Raw genomic sequence first — 19,642 nt, 5'->3', positions numbered from 1 at the left:
TAAAAGAAATTAATAATTTGAATATTCAGGCTAATAGTCAATAAATAGCATTTTGTTTTTGCGCCTCAGCATACATTGGTCGCGACACAAGCATCTTCTATCAAGTCACACACAGCGTGAAGAATGCAGAAACTAGTAGCAAACGCTTTGAGGCCTTCGGGCATGATGGGAGCAAATTTGCTCAAAACGACATCTTTTTACAGATACCAGTCATCTACTCCAAACCCTAACCGTGCATCTAACAAGAAGAAAATCAGCGTCATTGAGCAGCAGAAGCAGAAACAAATTTCCGAGACCGAAAAGACAGTCAACAGCGCGGAAGAACATGAACAGAGGAAAGTTGCCCCACAGTCCAAGCAAAAAATCAGAAAAGGGTTTAGCTCTCTCGCGAAAGTGCCTAGCACCGACGCCCTGAACCCTGAGGATGTACTTCTAGATACATTCTTTCAAGGCTACAAACCGCTTACCATACCTCTAAAACCGCCAACCAAAAAAAGACAGACAATTCTTTACCTTGACATGGACGAAGGTTTTCAGATGCTGGGGAACGCGTTGGAAGATCTAGCATCTGCTACAAAGGAAACCCCGGCTATAAAGGATTACAATAAGGCTCGCTTCCAATTCTCTAACACAAGTTTCAGTGATAACGATGCTACCAATGAACGCCGCCCTAATTTACGTGCTAGATTGCCTGAGCTAAATAATCGGAAATCTAGGGGCCGTATGAGGGTGAATAGGACCTTGTTGAAGAAGAAGAAATGAACCGAGCTCGTTCCTGACACAATAATGTATATAGATAACAACAATAGCAATGCAAAGTCAAACTAATGAATCTGATAACAATTCATAATACATACTATACACATAAAATTATTTATGATTCCTAGCCACACAATAAGCGTCCTGGACTTCAATGGCCTCGTAGACTCCTTCCAAGCGTGCCCATATTCTATATTCATATTCCATAATATTATCCACCACTTCTGTTTCCACAATGCGGTTGGGTTCAGCAAGATCGGTACGGATATAGGTCAGTTTGAATGGGGGCGTTCCACTGAAACTGAAGATAATCTCAACATTGTCACCCTCCTGAATGTCTTCCTCTATGGAGTCACCCTGGGATATTTCAACAGAAGGAAGATCATGGATTCTAGCTCTCAAGTCTGGTCTAGTACTGCTTTTTCCATCACTCGAAGTGAAGTTGACCACACAATTCTTCGAAGATGAATCTGAAAGCGCCAGAATTGACAAATCACCATCACTTGAAGCTCTTCTTTTGAAGTAGTTGGAATTCACGTTCACTTTTTGCCTCTTTCCGTTAAAGTCGTAGTAGACAGTGAACGGAGGAAGACCTGTGAGCATGTAATTTATGTGATCGCCCACACAATAAGATGTTATCTCTTCAGGCTTTTTCAAACTGTGCTCCTCAGGATGTAGGATGTCATCTGTCAGATGCCGGATTTTAGGAACGTCGTAAACTTGGATGCTGACAGATTCCTTGTCAAAGTCACTGCTATAGCAGCCGTTTGAATCTGTCACCTCAAGAATGGAAATTTGGTACACTCCGATCCTCAAGTGCTCGTAGAGATTCAAAAGGTCGATTTTTTCAGTTTGGATATTGTCCAGTTTGAGAGTTCTCAAACCATCTTGTTCGTTATAGATTCCAAGCTTCACATTAAATGGAGGTCGTCCTGATAGGCGGATTGGAATTTCTTCCAAAAGATCCAAATTGCCTAGAGACGAAACACAGGTCTGATAAATTTTCTTGTTATCCACAAAACGGGCTGAAGGTAATGAAGAGACGGCTTGCTTGACCTGGATCTCTTCAAAGCGATACTCGCCAGACCTCACAAGACTGTCCAGTATATCGTTCGTGTATATTGAGTCATAGACAGCTTTGATGGTATACTCATAATCACCACTCTCGCCGGTCTTGAGCTGGATGGAGAAATACTTGTTGGAGATTTGTTCACTCTTCTGCTCAATGGTTCCACTTGGATGTTTAATTGAGTATTCAATAATGAATGGGGCCTCGCCAATTGCTTGTAGCTCTATGGATCCCGGCGACAGCTGGCAAAGAGTAGATTTTTGATAGCTGTTTTGAGACAGTAAAGTCAAATCATCTGTTTCAACTATTCTCAGTTTTGGTTTAGGAAGATACGTGGCGTGAACTTGATGATTTTCTGACACCACGCCTGGGCACTGGTCAACGGAATATTCCAGGAGCTCATAAATACCCTCCTTTCTTACAGGGAAGCCATCTGCTGGGTTGAAGTCGTAGAGAACTTCGTCCTGTTCAACGGAACCATCCAAAGATTTAAAACGGTATTTCAGATCGGTTTTTTGGCTGAAGTCGGCTTTCAGAGGAACGAGTAGAACTTTACCTTGCACAAACCTGTATGATTCTGACTGAGGAAAACTCAACTGAGGTGAGCTTTTGCGGACGTTGATATGGACTTCTTGACCTCTGAACTCCATACCACAATTTGATGCGTCTGTAACATTTCTCAACAGCAGCTTGTATTCTCCTCCGAGATGCAAGCGGCCGGTCTCGATTTTGAATTGATGATCGTTTATGTCAGAAACCTCAAACTTCTCGACTCTATAATCTGGATAAATAAGATCGTAAGCAATTTGATACGGAGGTTTTCCATCCAAGTGTAGGTCAACAGATGCCTTCTCATCATGGCAGACATTCAGCTTAGTTACTTTGTTGTTTTCAGAGAAGTAAGCTCTAGGTCTTTGCTCAAAGTAGGTGACGTAGCGGTGTTCCTGACGAGTAAAGGTAACCTTCCGTTTGTAATATGCATCACTGAGAGCCACAAATTCGATTGCATAGCTACCTTCAGTAGGCGGCTTGTAATCTAACTCAAAAGTTGACGTTTCCGAACGAAGGATTTTGGCATCTTTTGTCGACAAAACTCGTTTCTCATTTTTTGGATCTAATCTGGAAACTTTGTATGCCACCTCAAACGGACCTGTGCCAATGAAATCAAACGTAAACTTGAATCCGGTGGTTCCAACACAGTTATCGACTATAGGGGTTGCCGAAACATGCATGCGCGGAAGATTAGCTTGTGCCACATTGATAGTGGATGTACCTAATTTGCAGGAACAGAATTTGGAGGTGACTGACTCAAGTACGTAGGTCCCGGGCTCTTTAGCGACAATTTTTGCAGGTTTCTTGAAGTCAAACACATGGGTACTGGTCTTGGAGCTTTTAGGATCGCCATCAGCAGGAATGAATTTAATGTCGGCAGCATATGGACCTTCTGCTGATGGGTTAGAAACATGGCTGACTTTCAACTCTAGATACTTTTCTTCTCCAATCAAAATTGGAGAGTTTGGTTTGGATTCAACGAAATTGATTAGTGGCAAAGGATGTGACTTTACTTTGTAAAAATGGTAGCCATCACTTGGCTTTGGCGAGTATTCAACAATGTTTCCAAAACCATCAATGACCTTGCCAATGGTGTAAATGAAATCACCTGGTTTCTCAATTTTCCGACTGGCCAACGGAACAGTTATAACATGAGACTTTGCCCAAGATATGTCTTTGAGATCACTCGATTGGAAATCGAGAGATTTCATATTGCTCTTTCCAGTGTAATAATCTTTGGATAAAAGAGGAGAGTGAAAACCTTTATCTTCAGGGACAATGATTGAGTTCGGAAGATGAGACAATTCACCGTTGACCTCCTCCTCATACACTAAAGTCAAAGGAGGAACTCCAGTGACCACTATTGATAGTTTATCAAGCTCGTCATCAACACACACATTTTTAAGCTGCTCCACATCTTCGAAACGGGCACTTGGACATCTTGGAATTACCAGGTCGGATCTATAATTGCGTATGTTTTTATGTTTCACATCCTGTGCCTGCCGAACCATATAATATCCCGGCTTATCAAATTCCAGTTCCAAATAAGAGACTCGTTCGTCAATATAGTTAATATCCCAGCCTTGAACCCGTGAATAATCTGCGGACAAGAACTTCTTCAACTCTTTTCTTGTGTAGTTTAAAGTGTACTTGTTGTTATCAAAATCGGTGTGGACGATTTGTAGAAAATCCAGCTCGCTCGAAGAGTTATATTTGACGGGCACTCTCACTTTACTATGATGCGAGTTCTGCAAACAGAAATTTTGGTTGAAAGGATTGAGCTTGATCGAGGAGTCTGGCAAGAATCTGATCATCTTCTTCCCCTTGAAATGAGTGGACTGGTCAAGAAGATTTTGAGGGTTAACAAGGCCCTCAGCAATTGCTAACTCTTTTTCTGGGTGAAGCTGTTGAATAAGTCCGGTGAAAAGAGGAATGAAAGAAAAGTTGAGGTTGGTTGTCAGCAGTATTGTAACAGTATAGAGACCCAAAATCAGGAGGACCGATGCGTATGGTTTCAATGCCAATTTAGGGATTCTCAAAACGGAGTTGGCCCACACAACTAAACCGTCCAGGAACATGTACTTAAAAATGAAATTCCATTCCGGAGGAAGAAGATTCACCGACAGCGAGCTGTGTAAGGCCTCTCTGAGAAAGTCATTTTTGATAAGGTAAAGGTCGTATATCTTCCATCCCTGAATGAGAAAAAACAAGGACACAATGGAGAGACGTTGAGAAGTGACGTCTAGCACGGTCTCGGGAATTAAAGGTTTGATATGAGGCCCAGAACTCAACAGGGGAGACTTCGATTCTTCTGTTTTTGGCTTTTCGTTCATGTTGTACCGCAGCTAAAAGGATTGATAATACTGAGCTGCGAGTACCCTGGGAAGCCTTCTAATCCAAATCTGATCTTTGTTTTTTTTTAAGTGAATTTTCAGCAGACGCGAAGGTTGTGGCGTCGATCGACGTTCAAGACGAGCACCCTAATTTCTGCATTCATGATATTATCTCACCACGGGTCTACCTGGTCCACTTTACCGCACCATTTAAGAATTGGGACATATCCTTTAATTGCATATCCACAATGGTAGACTGGAGAAAACTCATCAGCTTCATCGGGCCTGGTCTTCTAATTACCTGTGCATACATAGATCCGGGGAATTACAGTACTTCAACCAACGCTGGAGCTCAGTTCGGCTACATTCACCTGTTCATTATTTTTCTGTCCAACATTTTTGCCATTATTCTTCAATGTCTGTGTATCAAGCTGGGTACGGTCACAGGACTTGATCTAGCACAAAACTGCCGCAAGCATCTTCCTCGCTGGCTCAATATAACGGTCTATGTTCTGGCTGAGCTAGCAATTATATTCACAGACTTAGCCGAAATTGTGGGCACCGCTATTGCGCTTTACATTTTGTTTGGCATCGAGCTGAAGGTCGGCGTGCTACTGACCATTTGCGATGTTCTGGTGATATTATTGGCGTACAATCCCGATGGCTCTCTCAAGGAAATTCGCAAATTCGAGTTTTTTGTGTCCTTTTTGGTCCTCGCAGCATTTGCGTGCTTCATAATTCTGATGAACAAAGTGGAAGTCCAAAGCAAGCGCGAGTTGCTCAGGGGATTTCTTCCATCAAAAGAGCTCTTCACCTCTAAGGAGTCAGTATATTTGGCACTGGGAATAGTCGGTGCTACCGTGATGCCGCACTCCTTGTATCTTGGGTCAAATCTCGTAAAACCGAGACTCAAAGAGTTTGACACATCAAATCAAAAAGACCCAGACTCCTTGCAGGTGCAGAGTGCTGTACAGGAAGTTAATGAGGACACTTATAGACCGTCGCTTGCAGCTATAGATTACTGCCTGAATTATTCTTACGCCGAGCTGGTCTGTTCTCTGTGCATTGTTGCCGTGTTCATCAATTCTGCAATATTGATCGTCTCGGCCGCAGCTCTCTTCAAAAAGCCCGAGGCCATGGATGCTGACCTAATTAGCATTTATGAGCTGCTGAGCCACTACGTTTCAAAAACAGCAGGACTCATTTTCGCAATTGCCATGCTCTTCTCCTCTATCGCGGCAGGAATCATTTGCACCATGTCGGGTGCGCTTGTTGCAGAGGGATGTCTTGAGTGGAAGCTCAACCCATTTTATCGGAGAATTGCTACGAGATCAATTGCAATTATGCCATGTATGGCAATGGCCCTTTTCATGGGCAGAGAAGGCATTGCAACCATCCTCAACCTGTCGCAGGTTATTTTGTCATTGATCCTACCTTTCGTTTCAGCTCCCTTGCTGTACTTCACCTGCAACAAGGACATCATGAAGGTGAGGGTGCAAGTGCAGCCAGAAGAGCTGGAGAACGACACGCCAACAGAAACCTCTCTTTTGATGCCTGCGCGCAAGGGTGATAGCTACAAGGACTTTTCCAACTCGGCAATAACAAACGTCCTGGCAATTCTCACTTGGGGAACGATAGGCTTCCTGAACATTTACTTGATCGTTCAATACTTCAGAGGAGAGGACATACATTTCTAGTCTTTCTGTATGGTACATTGTATATTAACACATGTTCTAAACGAAACATATATGGCTGGAAAATGCTAAGCGGCTGGCCCGGTTTCCGGGAGCTTCTCGTTGGTTTTGGGGATATCCAGACTCCATGCCTTGGGTTGGGTGTTTTCAGTTATGCTCGTACGAGGATCTGCTGAGCTAATCTGTGGTCGTTGCTCCCTCAAGTCTTGAGCATCCAGGAAAAATGCGTTATTGATGAGTTTACGCTTGACCTGTGTAATTCTTCCGTTCGGAGGAACCTTCGGCCGATTGTTGCGCTGTTTCAACGGCAGGTCGTCGTCCTCCAAGATCACCAAATCCTCAGGATCCTCAATTTCCACGAAAGTGGATGGTGGCTCGCTTCCGCTTGGCGCAGGGCCACTTTCTGGGGCGTTCGGGGTGCCATTTGAAGCAGCATGATGGCCCTCTGGGTCAGAAATTCCCAATGACTGTCTATGTTTCTTCAACTGTTTAGCATACGCTGCTCTTGATTTGGATAACAGGTCCTCGTAGAAAGGTTTTAGAAGACCAATTTGAGACGACAAGTCCCGCTTGCGCAACTTTGGGAATTGGACCTCTTGGAAATCTTCGTACTTTGCTTTTTTCGATTTAGAGTCAAGATGACTGAGCTGGTTCGACAGTTTGGAATGAAGCAAGTGAAGAGGAATGGTTGATGTAAGCAGATTGAACTCTTTGTCAAGTCCGAGCTCTTTGAACCCAAAGAAGTCTTCCCCGATTTCATTAGAAAAGTCACCATTAAGAAATTGCTCCGAATCATCAGTAAACTGGTTCTCAGTTATCTCCTGAATTCCTGGCCGCAATAAGTCTCTGAGGAACCCTTCAAGCTTGTACTTGAGGTCGGTCAGTTTCTTGTTCTGCTTGGTTAAATGCTCCTTGTAATGAGAATACAGGATGTCGGGCTTTTCGATCCCATTCTCCTGAAGTGAGATGAGAAGAATATCCTTGAAACTCATCGGCCTCTTGCTTCTTAAGGGAAGCTTGTTAATGGAGTTGGATTCCATGTTCATCTTGAGAGACTTGACGAGATTGCCAAAATACTGCTCTGCCAATTGAGTCACAGTTGTCACGCAAGTAGGGTTTGTTGTCTCAAAACCGTTGGCCATAATGATGGTGCTCACGGACCGCTCGAGCGCGGCGTAAGCGACCTGGGGCATCAGATGGTCTCTCGTAGGCAGCTTCGACAGCGGGTCAATGTCTTCAGGCCTGATTCGCTCTATATCAGGAGCATGGTACTGAGACTGGTGTATAAATTGCGATGTTTGCATTTGTCGAATAATGTTGATCTTGAAACACACTTTTCTGATATCCTGCATCAGGTCAATGTTCTTGTATATTACTGAGTTGCTCCCTTTCATTTTTATGGAAAACCGCGACTCCGGGAGCTCATCTAACGACTTGCCTTGTTTCATCATATCGGAAAGAATATCGTTCTCTATGGCATCATAGTCAGGCCCTTTATATTTCAAAGATGGAATACCTCCGCCTATGTCGTATTCGATCAAATAGGGATCATCGTTTTCATCAAAATACTGTCGATTTCTGTGAAGCACAACTTTGGAGAAGTCGTCCAGATAGTTGCTGAAATTGGACATTTGAAGAGGGTCTCTTAGTAATGCTTCTTCGTTCGGCTGTATTTTTCCACCCTTGAACAGGTTGGATCTCTGCTGGCATAATTTGTATCGCGTGTTGGAAGTAAGTGTTCTCCACGTGGACATTTCCAGGTCTTCGTTATCCTCGTCCTCATTTCGGTCATTCTGTTGCTCCTGTGCTTGTCTGTCTTCCATCATAGCTGTCGCATCATCTTCGTTGTCGTCGTCTTCGGGATTCGCTGTTCCTTCCCTGTCTCCCGTCTTTTCTTCACTTGCTGCAGAAACGAGTGGTGTCGAAACATTGGATTGCGCGACTGAAGGGTTGCTGGCACCCTGGGGTTGGGGAGATTCGTTTTCGTTTTGCTCTGTCGTTTGGTCCCCAACCAAGGCATTTACGTCTTTATTCGCGGCGCTTCCCCCCGTAGGCGAGTCGGATGCCGCTGGCGGCTCATTGTTGTCGTCCTCCTGTAATCCCTTCCTGCTTTTCTTGGACTTTTTTGCGCTCGTGGATGATCCGCCAACACCCCTGCTTGAAATGAAACCAGGTTTCTCCTGTGCGTCCTCGGCTTCATTTTGCTGGGCGGCTGCTGCTGCTTCTTTTTCCACTTCTGCTCGATCTCTGATCACGATGTCGGGAATCAGTGGTATCAAAGACAGCGTCTTTTTCTGCATGGCAATTGCGTCTGCCCTTAAAAAGTGGTTGGGATCTGAGTTGTAAGTGAGACAGTTCTTCCAGATCAGCATCAAATCGTCCACAAATTCGGTCTTGCTGTTGTATTGGAAGTTCTTCAGCTTCTTCATCACAGTGTTCAGATCCATTGGCTTCTTGATAATCTGGTAATAGTTTGGTGCCTCTCTCTTAGACACACGGTTTAAGAAAGCAATGGAGTGCTCCGTGTAGCCCCTCAATTCCAAAACAACCTTTTCACAGGCTTCGTAGAGCTCTTCCTGGCCAATGCGGTTGTAGCTCGCCCATTTCGAGCGGTTCTTCCGCACGTCCATGATTAAATTTTTGAGCTCCAAATCCGTGAGATTCAGTTTATCGCGATTTTCTTCGATCCGTGCAAGAAGGTTCTTGAGCGAAAGATTGGCAGCGCCGCCAAGCCCCATCAGCTTGTTGACGTGTTGAGAGTCCTCGTTGTCGTTGCCCGCATTTTCATTGTCGCTGCCGGCATGATCTTTCGTGTCGTTGAGCTCGAGGGCCTTGTCACTGCGCTCAAGCTTCCGTCGTTTGACAATATTTGGGAGATCGTTCTCAAAGCTGTGATACACCTTGTTAAAGTTTTTGATGAGCTTGAGCTCGTTTTGTCTTTCAAAATTCGACTCAATAGCAGACGCTGTGCCTAAAATTGGATGCACCATTGAACCAATAGCTTCGTCAGCCGAACTCACAGATTCGGCGGTGGATGGAAATTCGGGCCGCGCAAGCAACAGTTGTGCATTGACCACGAATTTGAGCTGGCCTTGCTCATTTTCCTCGAGCTCCCCTTGTTCGGGATGTTCACGATATCTATCCACTTTGACTGTTGTGTCTTTGTCAGCCGAATCGTTGACTTCGACGACGTCGCTCTCGGACACATGTCGATCGCTATTCGGCTCTTGTTGCTTTTCATTGGCCTCATCATCCTCGTCATCGTCGTCATAGTCATCTTCTTCGTTCCTTGTAGCGTTATTTGACGATGTCTGGGGAAATAGTGGCTTCTCTTCGGCATCCTCGAAGTGCTCGTCGTCGTCGCTCTCTTCCAGGATATCAAAGGCAGCAAACCTTGTGTCTTGATCCTTTTCGTCGCCAAAGTAGTAATCGACAGCCTTTTCGTATAGTAGATATCGTATCGTAGCGCAGAGGTTCCTCGTGGATTTTGTGCCTTGTTTCAAATATATTTCCTCTGTCCCGGTGGAAGACATATCTTCGACTTCTTTGTCTGCCAAACTGGGTCCCTGCTCGAATTCCAAGAAAAGGTTGTTGTTAATGAAGGCATCCCAGAGTCTGATCCTGACTTTTGCATCCTTGAATCTATGTAAGATCAAATCAAGCAGATTGAACTGCTGCGAAGTTAAATAGCAGTTGAAGACACCATCTTTGAAAAGAAGGTCTGTAAGAGCATAGAGCTTTCGCGTGTCGCTCTTTTGAAAAGCAGAAAGCTTAGAGTCCATTGCAAATCGATGCAAAAGGTTTCGAGAAATATCAGCGTCTTCGATAATGAAGTTAATTTCGGTTCCCAATTGAAGCTTCCCGGTCAAATTATATCAGCCCTACCTCAAAATTACTTTGCTTGCGTATACCTATCAAAAATGGGAGGGTCTAAAATAGCATCAATTGTCTAACCAGGTTCGGTATACGCGATAATGCTAGCTTCGTTGATTAATTTTCAATTTTTGTAACTTTAAAACTATGAACCTTTGCACAGCCCAACTAATCCGTAATACAAAAACCGAGTTACTGGCCTGCTTTGTCTAAGCTAGGACTTAATAAATTACAAATAGTATCATGGGTAACCAAGAGCCTCACCTCAACCATGGACATTGTGAAACGAAAACTTTTAGCTCTCATTAGGTAGATGGCCCACGATTGCCATGGGAATAATCACTTTGCTGGGGAAACTGAGGAAACTGCATCAGACCGGGGGGAGGTGGGGGATTAGACAGGTTCCTCACATTCACACGAGGGTCGTTGGGATTTGCTAGATTTTGAACACCCATGGGGAAACCAAATTCGGGTGGGGGTGGCATCGACGGATGTTGGGGAGCCCCTCGAAAATTAGGGAATGGGGGAAATTGTGGAGGAAGCTGAGGATTCGAACCTGCCACTCCCGGATACATTCCTGGTAAAGGAGGCAGTTTACCTTCCTGAATAAGCTTCAATAGTTCAGGTGGAGGCGGCGGCAAACCTGCCGGATTGAAATCCAGGGGCGGACCTGGAAATCTTTGACCCTGCTGATGGCCAATCGGCAAGCCAGGAGGTAGCATTGCCCCATATGGCGGCACAGAAGGAGGGGCGGAAATGTTATGGGGCCTTTCATTTTGTGAAGTATAGTTCTGAGAAGGATTTGGCGGTGCGAAGTTGGATTGCGGAGCTTGGCTAGGCAACTCCAAGCTATTATTAGACTGAAATAATCGCTCGAACTTGGACGTTTCAGGAGTTTTGGGCTGGATATTAGGCTGGGACAAAACTTTGGAGATTCCTTGCTTTGATTCAAGGTTACTTTTGAGTAGGTTGTCAAAGAATTGACGATTGAGATGGTCTTTTAGCTCGAGCTCCTTATCAAATTGATAATCTTCTGCGGATGAGGACGCTGTTCTCTCCTCCCTCAAGGTGTGCTCCTCGTGTGCTGGGTTTGTCTTTACAATCTCGTCGTGTTTGAGCTGATCGTAATAACCGTTTTTCATGTGATACTCTCTTTTTTCCCGTTCGAAATCTTCGTAGGTATGGGATCCGATACTATTGTAACCAACGAAAGTGCTATCCACTTGGAAATCTGTCTCGTCCAGCCACTCTGGAACTTCCTCCTCAGAGTTCTCCTCAGCAGCGGGCTTATAAGGAGTCTTCTTTTTGAAATTATTGTGGCCCTTTTGATTCCCCCGATTCAATCCAACATTGAGTTTGGATATGAGTTTTGCGTTGAACCTCCAGAAGTCCTTGTCAGGAAGTATAGTATCTCGAAAAATGACTCCCTTTGACTGAAAGCTCAAGAGCTCTTCAAGAGAGTACGTGACCTTGGAACTCATCGAAGGGCCTATTTTTGAATAGTCTTCCCGTTCTCTTCAAATCTTTATGGATGGCCAGCAAGTATTATTAAGCTGGTTCTCAGAGCCGGATGAGCTAGTTATTCAATTCAGTTGCAAGAGCCCAAATAATTTAGATTTAGTGTCGCAAATGTGTTGTGTTTTATTTTTTTCGCCCAAGTGAATTAATATAGAAAGCTGACTATGCAAACGAGAAAATTCAACATAATCACTTATATTACTCGATATATAAATTTTAACATAACGAGTTCATCGTTCACTCAACTTCCAGGCTAGTATACCAATCTGTTGTGAACCAGTATCTGTCCAACTTCCTGAGGTTGGATTTAAGACTGAAAACCCTCTTAGGAATTCCGCAATCAACAAGGAAATGTTTTAGTTCCTCCTTTGTGAAGTAGCCAAACCGGTAGAGACTCAAAATGGAGCTCAGAGGTATTCCGACAGAGACTAGGTAGTTGCAGAGGATGTATGAGTCAAAGTCTGCCGTACCCGAAGAAGCGTCTAATCCTGATGGAATGTCTAAAGACAGTATGGAGACGTTGCATTTGTTGCACCATTCAACTATTTGTTTTGAACGACCTAATTCAGGCTCCAGCAGATCACTCAAATTCGTATCGTAGCCTTGAAGTCCATCTATGATCAATTCTAACGGAGAATCTAGCTTTTCCAACACAAAGTTCAATTCCCGGGTGTCACTAACTAGCTTTCCTCCGATACTCGTTAAAACTTCTAGATTCTCCTTGACTAACGGGAGAATTTCGTCTTCGGAATGCTCAAAATCGTGTAGAACATAAACTAGTATTCTAATCCCGTGATTGAACAATTGTCTTCCAGCAGAAAGCGCTCGGGCTCCAGTTGTATTATTACCTGCAAGTATCAACATCAAAGGTGGAAGATTATGGTTCATGTTTGATAATCTAAAGTCGCCAGTTATTTCTTTGATGATTAGCTCTGCTAGACTTTTGCCTGTATCAGAGGTCAATTGACGGTCCGTCAGCCCAAAGTTGTCAGCGCTGAGCTGAAGAACATCCGCCAATTGTATTGGAGAGCATGTTGGAATTGATTCTCTGTCCTTAGAAAACAATCTAATGCTAGACCCCAAAACTGGTGTGACACTTTTGCGCTGATGAACAATTTCTGAATTGCCACTGTACGTTCTACTCTCATTCGCTTGGGAGGAGATTGTCTTTTTACGGACTGAGTTGGTAGTAATACTATCCCATTCGTCCTTTTGATTTTTATCCAGTACCATCTCTGTATTATCATAATTCACTTTCTCGTTAGTTCTATTATGGCCGACAAGTCTATTTGCCGGATCCACCTTGTCCAACTTGGACAGTTCTTTAAAAACTGATTGCTTGTCGAATTTTTGCAGATTGGAAGCGAAATCAAAAACTTCCATCTCCTTCAATCTCCCTGGGTTCTCGTGCTGCCAATCAATCTCGTTAGATCGGTAGTTATACGGCAAGTCAGGATCTTGAGAACCTTTTGGTTTTTCTTTTCTATGCTTGGGTTTTCCTGTCGCTGTCGGCGTTCCAGATCTAGAACTGCTATTTTCGTTCTCTTTATCTTGCTTGTTCTTCTTCTTCTCTTTCTTCTTCCTAGGGGGTAAAGCCAAAACCTTCAAATCCTTTATGTCAGAGCCTTTTATAAGCATGTCTTTATTCTTGTGCTCTGCTCCATTCGAATAAGTCACGTTGGATAACACCAAATCCTTATCCTGTATGTCTGTTATCGTTCCATTCAGTACCGTAGCCGAAGGATCATTGAGCTCAACTTGAAGACTATACCCGCAAAACTGTGACATTTTTGCAAATCTCGAGCATCAATTGTCGAGAGAAATTTGTGAAGTGCAGAATTGTTACTATTCTCGCACATCCTTACACAGCTAAATTAATGATAAACTTTGACGTCTGAGATTAATGCATAATATGAAAAAAGCATCAGTGGAGTCAATTCTCGACGACATTGAGCAGCTTTTAAAGATACCTTGTTTTATCGACAACTCGAAATCACTTCCACAGATTATTTCAGCGCTTTGCAATGACCCTATCATTCTTTCTTGCGGCTGCCTGATCTCTGAAAAGCTAGAAGACGAACTCATAGGAGAAAGACCCAGTTTTGGATGCCCCATTTGCGGCAATCCAGAATCGATAAAACTACAGCAGTGTGCTCCCCTGAAATCTGTTGCTGATTACGTCTCGAGGTTCAGGTCTGACACTGATTATGGGGTGCAAATCAACGAGGAGGTGAACGCTGATTTTGATAACAATGATAATGAAACCCGTAAAACTCTTCTATCGGCATTCAATGAGGTTTTAGGTGAAATAGAAAAACCATTGATCAGACACAGTTTTCAACAATTGGACGACCAAACAAAGGCCATCAAAGATTCCTCATCGATATCATTAATAAATCGTGATAGGATCAAAGACCACTCTCACCTTGCATTGCAAACCCAAGATATGAGGACAGTCACTATACCCTCACGCCAATCGCAAAACAATCGTACACTCACTCAGACCTCCAATTCCTCAAAGCCGTCGTCCGGTTTTGTAGGAGATAAAGAAGATCACACTAATGAGAACTTCAAGGATGTGAACAAAGAGCTTTTATATGCTAGAAACTTTCCTCTTTATCGCAAACTTTATCAGCACCATACCCATCACTCGAATTTCCCCTTTAAAACGAAGCTGTTCATAAATACAGACTTCTCTCCACATCTCGATAAGTTGGTGCTCTTGAGCGAAAAAAAATGGGAGGTCTATCACTTATCAGTCAACCATCCAGAAAGACCACCCCTTTTACTGTGCTGTGGGAACATTAATGGAGATTATGGAGAGACTTTCAGTACCCTAAAGAAAGTTAATGCTAACGAAATTTTGATGAACTCTAATTTTGGTGGGAGTGTTAAAGATTCACAAGAGTCGCTCACCAATTGGGAGCATTTGTTTTGCAAGATAACAGAAGATATTTTGATCATTTCAGGAACCCGAGGATTTGTCCGCTTTTTTGACCTAAAGTATAAAGGGAGGCCGTTGTACACGTACCAGTGCCGGTTTCCTGTTAGATGCATTGATGTTTCGTCTGATGGAAGATACGCTAGCTTGGGTGTAACAGGTAAAGACAAGTTTACTGGATTCGAACAAGCATTTATTATTCTCTTGAAGCTTGAACTTTTGGAACCCAAGTCGCATATATCTAGTTCCGTTGAAGGTGAAAGAGTTTATGCAGCTGGAAACCTAGATGACAATTTAGGATCATTTTATTCTGATAAGTCGGCAGGGCTGAGAACTCTACAGATCCAATATTACCCTTTCACACTGCCATATCGAGATCCTGTGTCGATTTTGAAGTTCTCTCCAAATTGCGAGTATTTGACTGTCGCGACCGCATTGGAATCAAGATTCATGATTATTAGTATCAGGGATCCCACAAGACCAGTAATGGTGATGAAGTCTCAGAGAAAACTCGATACTTCTTTAGAAAGTGAGGGAATTACCGATTTAAGCTTCTTCCCTGATAACAGACTCATGACATTGACCTCTGTTTCGTACAATTCCGTGCCGATAATCATTGATACCAAGATTACATCTATATCTGGTCCCGAGGGAATTGCACATCCCAAACTTCTTGCAAAAGTCGAGGAGGTCGGAAATACTATACATAAGTGTTGCGTGTCACCCAGAGGTGATTCAGTTGCTTACCTTGACCGCTCTGGAGCTGTCTACGTTATGTCAACATCAAGAATTGATGATAATGACAACAAGAGGTTGGTTGTTGTCACTGATGTCAGCAACTCGTACCAAGTAAAAGAAGCAGCTTCTTTGAGATTCGATAAAGATGGTTACAAACTTTATATCTTGGATCGAAAAGGGCTTCTCACAGTTTCCGACTTCACAGCGGGGACGATGGAGGATCCTTCAATTACCAGATGCAAGATTATTATTTAAAACAGACTATGTTGCTTTGGTCAAGGTTGAACTTTGAGTGAGCTAAGCATTAATGGTGTATACTTTCTTCAAATAATTCGTATTTAATAAATCAAATACCTGATGATGAAACTTTCTGGAAGTAAGCTTTTTGTTCCTGATGCCAGAGAACATATTGCGTATATTTAGTATGTTGATGCCGCTGGATAACAGCTTAGATTCTTCATCCTGATGAAAATCAACTTGAAGTTTTGCGATGTCGATGTAATCAGAGTTCTTGTTGTGAAGGATATATGGTATACCACAGTAATTTTTGAGATTCTCCTTATAAGTATATTCAAAAAGTAAGTTGTTGATGTCCAATGTGAAGTTTAAAAAGAGCCGCCTTTTCTCTTTAGTGGATATGGGGAAAAAGTTAACGAATATAAGTTTGGAAGGGCATTCCGAAATGTTCACACCATTGTATTTCTCAATTTCATTTCTTCTGTTGTTACTTTCCTGTAGAGCTGTTATCAATCCATTCTGGAGAAGAGCATTTATTTTCAAGAATTGGTTTTGAATCATTGCGTTGAAATCACGGGGCTCAATTTCAGCAAGCTTTGAGTACTTAGGATATTTGAAATAATCAGCGATGATCAAGGCGCCCTTGAAATGAAGAAAACAAGAGCTAGAGTCATCCCCAGTATGATTAAGCTCGGGCGTCTCGAGAATAGATGCCAGTCGCAGCAAACTAGTTCTAATGGTCAAAGCCGAATCGTAATTCAAAAGCAGAGGTTTTATGTCTGCATCGCGTTCACTCTCGATGGCTTTGACCTCTAGCTCATTGGTCACTGTAACATATACGATATACCCCCTCCTATTGAGATCGTTGACAAGCTTTTGAACAACTACTGACGTGGGAGATCCAACGATTACAACAACTTCAAATCGTCTTCCGCTAGGGAGCAGCCGTGCCCTGCGCTGGGTTTTCGAATGTTGTAGGCACCGATAAGTTCCTATTCCACCTAGCACAGTTGCAAGAAAGATTGTTTTGAGGTCTAAACGTGAGACCTGATTGATGGATGTACGAATGATCGAGTGCTGGGCCGGCGTAGGAGGTGGCGTACTATCCATCCAGATGTTTCTTATATGATCATAAGACTTGAATATCAAGTTCCTCGACGTTTGGAAAACTGTGCTAGAAACGTCGAAAACTGAATCCACAAAGTCGGGCATCTTTTTCAATGAGGCACTAACTCAAGCGGGCAAAAACAATATCATTTTCTATAAATTCCGTTCGTTGAAAAACTTAATATACGACCTATATCATATGAACTGTGGGATCCTTACGGTCTCTATCTCTCATTGTATTAGCTTGCCTGTAACGATCCGCTATTCATTGAGTGTTTTCACCCGGTAAAGATTTCAAGAGCGTCGGCTTTCCACGATCTCCGCAAAAAGCCTCCAAAAAACCCGGGGAATTTTGTCATATAAAGAGACTCCATACTTTTCATTAAAGAGCTAAAATCTACCTGATAATCAGAATCAATGTACTTACCAGCAGATTTGTCCAGGTACAATAAGGTGCCGCCGAATCAGTTTCAAAATGTGCTCAGCAACAGCATCCTTCCTATTCAATCCACAGATCCCAATTGCATGTTCAAGCTGCACGAAGAACAGTTCAGCTTTGATCATTTAGACGGCACTTTTGTCCCTGATATTGCAATTCGTATATCACGTACTCCCTTGAACTCGAGTGACCCTAGTACTTACGCCTCACTATCTAAATTTGTTGAACAAAATTTGAAGAAGTATCATACAACCCTTGGAAACATCAATCAAAATCAGTTGACAAATCCCTTATCCAGGCCTCCGGAACAAACTGGTGTCCAGCCTGATGGGAAGACAGAAGTGTTACCAGTTGGTTATGGTATAAATCCCTTAGTTGCGGACTCGTTCAAAAACGTTCACTTGACTCCTGGCTGTTTTGCAGACATAATCAACTTTGATAGGTCAGGCTCCAATAACAACGAAAGAAAACCATCTAATCCCACTGCTGCACGCTTATGGGGTAAGCAGAAGCCCGTAAAAATTGACACCGGAGTTGCTTTCGATGATCTGAAAACTCCCAAAAGCAATCTGTCTCGTTCTACTTCAAATTTCATATCAAAAGTTTCAACGGCAGACAATTACAATCGAAAATACTCCAACGCATCTTCCATATTGGTAGGATGTCACGGCCGAATCATCAACCTTATTCTATTGGAAGATGACGCCAAAGAAATTGATGTCGAGATTCCATTGCTTAAAGTTGTGTTTTCGTCAAGTATCATAACAGCATTTTCCAGTTTCCACTATACAACTACTTCAGGAGAAAGCAACTTGGACATTCTTGTTGCCTTTGCCTCAGGTGACATATTTTGGTTAAGCTTTCCGAAGCTCAAGTATTCTAGATGGAACAAGAATTCCAAACTGAAAAACAAACCTGTCTTGTCTTTGCAGTGGTCACAATGCGGAAGTTTTGCCGTTGCCGGCTTTGCAGATGGTGAGGTCATGGTATTTCATAGAGATTTCGAGGATGCAGAAGTTTATGAAGAGAATAAAAGTGCTTCTCAAAAATCCAGGTACATGACTATATTGAAATCTCTCAACTCACAGCAAACAGGGTCAAATCCGGTGTCTCATTACAAATTTTCCTACAAAGCCATCACAAAACTCAGGTATCATCCCACTTACCCAAATATTTGGACAATCGCAAGTGATGATGGATTTGTCCGTCTTTTCGACTTCTTTTCTGAAGTCATAACAGACATTGTACCATCATACTATGGAGGTATTCTTGACATAGATATCACGAGGGATGGAAGATATATGATTTGTGGGGGTGAGGATGCTTTTGTTTCCATTTATGAGTTTTCAATTTTGGGCGGTGGGGCTAGTGCTCACGGCTTATTGAAATTGGTAGCCCGACTTGAGGGAGCAAAATCTTGGGTTCGTGGTGTGTGCGTTGACTACTTCAAAACAACACCCGGGGTTCTTTATCGTATTGGAACTGTAGGAGACGATGAAACGATTAGGTTTTACGAATTTCAACCTCGAAACTTGCCAAAGGCCAGAAAAATGAAGAGTGATAAGATCAAGCTCTCGACAAATCAAAAGCAAAAGTCAAATTTGACGCTGAATTCTGGAAGCAATACCAGTATCAAGCACTTATTAACTTCGGAGAGCATCAAGAAAAGCTGGTTACAGAACTCGCGGTCTCAAACTCAAAATGAGTCAGTTTCCTCATTAACTTCTTCAACTCAGTTGCAGCAATTGTCATTATATGAGATAATAAACCAGGATCAAACTGAAGGCTCGAAGAAAGGAGAGCAGCAACCTGGTGTTTCAAAAGCAAATCATGTGCTTTTCAAGAACCTCAAAACTATTCTGCATGTTCCATCAGAAAACATCATCATTCACGAGGCCAGTAGGTGCAGAAATTGCCCTGTCTTGTATCCAATTGGGGAAAAAAATGTGCAATTGGGGCGTCTAAGCGGTTTGCAATTTCAGAAAGAGTACGTTTGGGCTTTCATATCTACGGGCGATCTTATAAGATGGAGACGACCCACAGTAGCCGGGAACAAAGTCTGAAATTATGTAGAGTATAATTACCCTGCCTCGCAAGTTTAACGACCAATCAAAAACTGCGCTACTTAGATTCAAGCACATTTCGAGAAAACCTTCTCCCGGTAAATCCCTCCGCCGAAAAACATACTGCTCCCGGCGTAGAGGTTTATGCCCGGTACGGAATTTTCACAGTTGTCAATTTTGTTGTTCGAATTTAGAATTAGATTTTGTTCTTTTATTTGCCCAATTGATCATTATCAACAACAAACAGCCGCCATGTACAGCTTCGGTTTGAATGTTGCTCGTACTGCAGGATTCAGCAGGTGAGTAATGAAATGGAGTC

At 42.9% G+C, this 19,642-nt stretch overlaps 9 protein-coding genes across 9 annotated transcripts; 4 read left to right on the top strand and 5 right to left on the bottom strand.

Moving 5' to 3' along the window:
• Positions 1–123: 123 nt before the first annotated feature.
• On the top strand, positions 124–762 carry KL928_000270 (uncharacterized protein; the record flags this gene model as incomplete). Its single annotated transcript, XM_043203205.1, has 1 exon — positions 124–762. The coding sequence occupies one exon, from the start codon at positions 124–126 to the stop codon at positions 760–762; it is 639 nt and encodes a 212-aa protein (XP_043062165.1).
• A 108-nt stretch (positions 763–870) lies between these two features.
• On the bottom strand, positions 871–4,713 carry KL928_000269 (uncharacterized protein; the record flags this gene model as incomplete). The annotated part of the gene is made up of 1 exon (XM_043203193.1): positions 871–4,713. The coding sequence occupies one exon, from the start codon at positions 4,711–4,713 to the stop codon at positions 871–873; it is 3,843 nt and encodes a 1,280-aa protein (XP_043062164.1).
• Positions 4,714–4,961: 248 nt separating this feature from the next.
• On the top strand, positions 4,962–6,410 carry KL928_000268 (uncharacterized protein; the record flags this gene model as incomplete). The annotated part of the gene is made up of 1 exon (XM_043203182.1): positions 4,962–6,410. The coding sequence occupies one exon, from the start codon at positions 4,962–4,964 to the stop codon at positions 6,408–6,410; it is 1,449 nt and encodes a 482-aa protein (XP_043062163.1).
• A 65-nt stretch (positions 6,411–6,475) lies between these two features.
• Positions 6,476–10,189, bottom strand: KL928_000267 (uncharacterized protein; the record flags this gene model as incomplete). Its single annotated transcript, XM_043203171.1, has 1 exon — positions 6,476–10,189. One exon carries the CDS (start codon positions 10,187–10,189, stop codon positions 6,476–6,478), a length of 3,714 nt encoding a protein of 1,237 aa, XP_043062162.1.
• Positions 10,190–10,585: 396 nt separating this feature from the next.
• On the bottom strand, positions 10,586–11,761 carry KL928_000266 (uncharacterized protein; the record flags this gene model as incomplete). Its single annotated transcript, XM_043203160.1, has 1 exon — positions 10,586–11,761. The coding sequence occupies one exon, from the start codon at positions 11,759–11,761 to the stop codon at positions 10,586–10,588; it is 1,176 nt and encodes a 391-aa protein (XP_043062161.1).
• Positions 11,762–12,035: 274 nt separating this feature from the next.
• On the bottom strand, positions 12,036–13,586 carry KL928_000265 (uncharacterized protein; the record flags this gene model as incomplete). Its single annotated transcript, XM_043203149.1, has 1 exon — positions 12,036–13,586. The coding sequence occupies one exon, from the start codon at positions 13,584–13,586 to the stop codon at positions 12,036–12,038; it is 1,551 nt and encodes a 516-aa protein (XP_043062160.1).
• A 115-nt stretch (positions 13,587–13,701) lies between these two features.
• Positions 13,702–15,732, top strand: KL928_000264 (uncharacterized protein; the record flags this gene model as incomplete). Its single annotated transcript, XM_043203138.1, has 1 exon — positions 13,702–15,732. The coding sequence occupies one exon, from the start codon at positions 13,702–13,704 to the stop codon at positions 15,730–15,732; it is 2,031 nt and encodes a 676-aa protein (XP_043062159.1).
• Positions 15,733–15,774: 42 nt separating this feature from the next.
• Positions 15,775–16,926, bottom strand: KL928_000263 (uncharacterized protein; the record flags this gene model as incomplete). The annotated part of the gene is made up of 1 exon (XM_043203127.1): positions 15,775–16,926. One exon carries the CDS (start codon positions 16,924–16,926, stop codon positions 15,775–15,777), a length of 1,152 nt encoding a protein of 383 aa, XP_043062158.1.
• A 312-nt stretch (positions 16,927–17,238) lies between these two features.
• On the top strand, positions 17,239–19,323 carry KL928_000262 (uncharacterized protein; the record flags this gene model as incomplete). The annotated part of the gene is made up of 1 exon (XM_043203116.1): positions 17,239–19,323. One exon carries the CDS (start codon positions 17,239–17,241, stop codon positions 19,321–19,323), a length of 2,085 nt encoding a protein of 694 aa, XP_043062157.1.
• Between the last annotated feature and the right edge of the window lie 319 nt (positions 19,324–19,642).

Source organism: Ogataea angusta (assembly GCF_019207475.1).
Source record: "Ogataea angusta isolate 61-244 chromosome Unknown 61-244_NODE_1_length_1302399_cov_90.877568, whole genome shotgun sequence".
NCBI classification, from domain to species: domain Eukaryota; kingdom Fungi; phylum Ascomycota; class Pichiomycetes; order Pichiales; family Pichiaceae; genus Ogataea; species Ogataea angusta.
Note: the sequence above shows the minus strand (reverse complement) of the source record. Positions and strands in the feature narration are given on the sequence as shown.